The following is a 5040-nucleotide window of genomic DNA, read 5'->3' as shown; positions in this document are numbered from 1 at the left end:
ATGCCCGTTCAGAGGCGTTTGGAAACCATTAGACAGCAGGGTCTTTGTCTGAACTGTTTTGCCCGCGGTCATCAGGTGAAGGGCTGTTCCAGTGCGCATAATTGCCATACCTGCAAGGAACGTCATCATACTCTGTTGCATCCTAGTGATGTGTCCATGTCTGCGCCGTCTGCTGCGCAAGTCCCACCATCCAGCGCCACAGAGCGTCCGTCCACGAGCAACCAGCTCACAAATGCTCAAAGTTATTTTGCATCTACCCCAGGCAGAGGCCTTTTAGGCACTGCGATTGTCACTCTGGACCATCGTGGTGTGGATCACCATATTCGGGCGTTGATCGACTCTGGGGCCGATTCAACTTTTCTCTCCGAGCGTGTCTTCAACATGCTCCAGCCCCCCTTTTACCCAGTAGACGCCGCGGTTACTGGCATGGGCCAGAGTGATGGAGGCTGCGCCGACAAGGTGTGCCTGCTGATGCTGTCTCCCCCGTGTGACAGACTGAACAAGATAGAGTTCTCCGCTCTGGTCGTATCCAAATTGTCAGGGGCCATTCCAACGGCTCCATTCCTTAACACTGTTCCGACGCAGTGCCTCGATCGCCCCCTGGCTGACCCGTTCTACAACAAGCCCGCGCCTATTGATATGATTATCGGTGTAGACCTGTTTCCCAACATCCTCGGAGAGCGGATCAAAAAGGATATTGGTGAGTTCGTCGGGCTAGAAACCATCTTTGGATGGGTTCTGTGTGGGGCTATCATGCCTGACCCTCCGGTGTCTCAATCAGTTTTCGCGGCACAGACGCGAGTTAGTCCAGAAGCAAAACTTGAAGTACTCCTCACCAAGTTTTGGGAGGTGGAAGACCTTCCCGCAAAGCCGGAAAAGGAGGATGACGTATTCTGCGAGCGGAACTTCCAGGCGACCACCCAAAGAGGGAAGGACGGCCGATATGTTGTGTCCCTACCGTTCAAAGGTCCGAATAGCGTCGACTTGAGCCACTCAAGACCGATCGTGCTGGCTCAATTCCTAAAAACGCAGTACGATGCCATTATTCAAGAGTACGAGGAATTGGGTCATATGATTCGGGTGACGCCGCCTCAAGATGGGAAAAACTTCTATCTTCCCCATCACGCGATGTTTAAGCCCGATAGCACCACCACCAAGGTACGCGTGGTATTTAACGCGTCGAGCCCCTCCACACGAGGCGTCAGCCTTAACGATGTCTTGCACACCGGCCCTACTCTTCAGACCGATCTCACGCTTCAGGTACTGAAATGGCGATTCTTTCAATTCGTGTTCAACGCTGACATAACGCAGATGTATCGACAAATCCGAGTCGACCCCAGGCATACCCCCTTTCAGCGGATCCTCTACCGAGACCGCTGCGGCAATATTCAGGATTACGAGTTACAAACTGTCACGTTTGGGGTTAACTGCGCGCCATTCTTGGCGATCCGAGTCCTTTTACAACTGGCACAAGACGTGGAAGCGATGTACCACCAGGCGAGCGAAATCCTTCGGAACTACATGTATGTTGATGATGTCCTTGCCGGCGCTCACACTGAAGCCGACGCCCGTCTCGCCATACGAGAGCTTCAAGCGGCCCTCCAATCTGCGGGCTTCCCGCTTCGGAAGTGGACTTCCAATAAGAAGGAAGTACTTCAAGCCATTCCAAGAGAGCACCTGCTGCGAGAGGACTTTCTCGAGCTGGAAGACGCGAGCACTGCAAAAACCTTGGGCATCCGCTGGCAAGCCTCCGAGGACGTCTTCTTCTTCACCGTAGCGGACCCACCATTGAAGGAGTCTATCTCCAAGAGGCAGGTTCTGTCCCACATCGCTAAACTCTTTTACCCCGCTGGTTGGCTAGCCCCATTTGTCATCCGAGCGAAGATTTTCATGCTGCAAATCTGGCTTACCGAACTGGGCTGGGATGATGTTCTGCCGCCTCTCCTGCTGCAGCACTGGCACGAATTCCTGCAGGATTACCCAGGCCTCAGTTGACTCCGCATTCCCCGTTGGCTAAACACCAGCGATAAGCTCTCGTGGGAGCTTCATGGCTTCTGTGACGCGTCACAGAAAGCGTATGGAGCAGCCCTATATGTGCGGGTTCGGTACGGCGATCAAGTAGACGTTCATTTATTAACGGCTAAGACCCGTGTAGCTCCAGTCAAAACAGTCTCGCTGCCTCGGCTGGAGTTGTGCGGAGCGGTTTTGCTAGCCGATCTCTGGGCGTCGATCGTTCCTGAACTCCCAATCCCACCTGCAACCTCCCAGTTTTGGACCGACTCTACCATCGTGTTGGCTTGGTTCAATAAACCCCCCGTGCAGATGGTCCACCTTCGTGGCCAATCGGGTATCCAGGATCTCCAAAAGCACCAGTGGCCAAAGCTGGTCACATGTGCACTCCGATGACAACCCCGCTGATCTGGCGAGCCGTGGAGTCTCCGCGGCCGAGTTATCGGCCAGCAGCCTCTGGTGGCATGGGCCGGACTGGCTCCAGCGAGCCCCCGAGTATTGGCCAACTCTCCATCATGAGCTCCCGGACACCCAGCTAAAGCAACGAGTCCAGTGCCACACCACCGCGACCACCCTACTTGATGACGTTAGCGAACGTTTCTCGGACTACGGTAGGGCATTACGAGTCATCGCGTACATCCTACGCTTCGCCACCAAAAGGATTTCGACGCCTTCCACGGTCCGCCTCACCAATGACGAACTTCTCTCCGCCGAGTTCGCCTTGATTCGGACCTGTCAGCGTCGGGAATAACTCGCGGAGATACGGGCCCTTGGCGAAGGGCGACCCCTGCCATCATCCAGCACGCTACTCAATTTGAATCCCTTTCTCGATCAGCATGGGGTACTCCGCTCCTGCGGACGACTCCGGGACGCTTAGTCCCTCCGGTATGATGAACGTCACCCTATTCTCCTCCCCTATAATACTCATTTCACTCGCCTGCTTGTCGAATTCGCTGTTAATTATACTTTGAGACGCTTAATAACTTTATTTGAATTTTTTCTTAATAGTATGTTTTACAATGTTCTTATTGTCGAAACTTAAAATACTAAATGTATCGATATTGTTCGAGGCCTCTTACTACGATACAAATAAGCTACGACATAGCGGCCCCTAGTGCGGAATCGCTTTTTTAAGCACGATCCTTCTCATCGTAGGGCTTGACTCCTTTTTTGCATAGACGGTTGACCGGGCGACGACACGTGTTTTTAGCTGTCTTCAATACGACTACGCGTACAACTCCATCTTCACCTGGAAAAACTTTCATAACTCGACCGAGCGGCCATTCGCCACGCGGGGTGTTGTCTTTCATAACAACTATGTCGTCGACCTCCAAGTTTGGCATATCTTTATGCCATTTCTCCCGATGTATAAGTGTGGGAAGATATTCTTTAATGAAACGTTTCCAAAAAGAGTCTATCTGGTACTGCGAGATTCTCCAAGCTCGTTTTTCCATCGTATTGGAAGTAAAGTTGCCTGGTCCATGGAGTATGCAGTTTTGCGGGATACAAATATCGTTTGGGCACAGACCAAGTTCGTCGTCGGGGTCATCAGATTCCAGTATATATGGTCTGCTCTTGACCAGATATTCTGCCTCCATAAAAATGGTTTGCAACGTGTCATCGCTTGGATTTGCGTTTACTGTTAAAACTGCTTCAATTGCCCGTTTAAAAAAGCCTACTAGTCGCTCCCAGCAGCCTCCGCAATTTGGTGCATTTGCTGGAATGAAATTCCAAATTATTTTAATACTTGCCATATACTCTTTCACGGCACACTCATCCAGGTCTTCCAGGGCCTCTTGTAACTCTCGTGCTGCTCCGCGAAAATTTGTGCCATTATCTGACCAGATGATTTGTATAGGTCCACGTCGAGCCATCATTCTTCGAGCTGCCATTATGCAGAAATCGGTGTCTAGGGAGTGGGCTATCTCCACGTTGATTGCTCTGGTAGTCAGGCATGTAAATATTACTCCGTACCGCTTGCGGAGGTGTTTTGAGGCTCTAGTTCCTCTTTCTGCTTTGGTGTAAAATGGACCGAAGTAATCGACGCCTGTTGCTGTAAATGGCTTTTTGTGGGTGAGAAACCTTTCTTCGGGTAGAAATCCCATTTTTGGTGTTTGTGGTTTTGCCTTTTTGCGTTTACATCAAACACAAACATTGATCGTCGTTCTGATGATCCTATTTAATTTTGGCATCCAGTATGCCTTCCTGAACTGATGTACTACTACCTGTGTTCCGAAACGTTGTGCGTCGACATGTATTTTATTGATCAGCATCCGAGTAAAGATATGTTTGCCATCGAGAACAACTGGGCTTTTGGTATATGTCGATACCTCTTTTGCACGTTCTATTCTGCTATCCACTCGCATTATGCCATTGTCATCCAGGCGTACACAATCTTTTGACAACCTCAATTTTGAAGAAGGCTTTCCGGTTTTTAAGCTGATTAGATCGTCCTGAAATAGTTATTGCTGTACAACCTTCCACCATACAGTTTCCGCCCATTCGATTTCGCCGACACTTAACTCATTCAATTTTCGATTACCTTTTAACCGTTTCGTTAAGTTATTTATGTATCTCCCAATCCAGGCAGTACTGCGAATCAATTTATTGTGTCCGGAAATTCTTTGTATGAGTATATCCATTGGATGTTCCATCTCTTGAAGTACCATACGACCCTCGTTTGGTCGAATTCTTCTATAATGGGTTTTTGAAGATCCCACGTGGATTCGGGTCTTTGAAGAAATTCGGGTCCCGTCAAACACCAATGAAGTTTATGCTCTGATATGTTGTCACGGGTTATGACGTCAGCGATGTTTTCATTTGTTGATAGCCAGCGCCACTCTGATCTTACCGATTTTTCACAAATCTCACATATTCGATTTGCGACAAAAACGTCCATACGTTTATCGCTGTTAATCCAGGTAAGAACCGTACGTGAATAAGTCCAAAAGTAACGTTGATCTATATTGATGTGTAGTTCGTGGCTTGCGTCATTAAATATGTGCATTTCAACACGATCGGCATTGTTCA

The 5040-nt window shown here is 49.5% G+C and overlaps 1 protein-coding gene across 1 annotated transcript; it reads right to left on the bottom strand.

Moving 5' to 3' along the window:
• Nucleotides 1-3140: 3140 nt before the first annotated feature.
• LOC137580131 (uncharacterized) lies at nt 3141-4115 on the bottom strand. Its single transcript, XM_068294062.1, has one exon. It carries the CDS (start codon nt 4113-4115, stop codon nt 3141-3143), a length of 975 nt encoding a protein of 324 aa, XP_068150163.1.
• Nucleotides 4116-5040: the final 925 nt, after the last annotated feature.

This window comes from Drosophila tropicalis, unplaced genomic scaffold, assembly GCF_018151085.1.
Source record: "Drosophila tropicalis isolate 14030-0801.00 unplaced genomic scaffold, ASM1815108v1 contig_806, whole genome shotgun sequence".
NCBI classification, from domain to species: Eukaryota; Metazoa; Arthropoda; class Insecta; order Diptera; family Drosophilidae; genus Drosophila; species Drosophila tropicalis.
The sequence above is the reverse complement of the archived record's forward strand: the minus strand, read 5'-3'. Positions and strand labels throughout refer to the sequence as shown.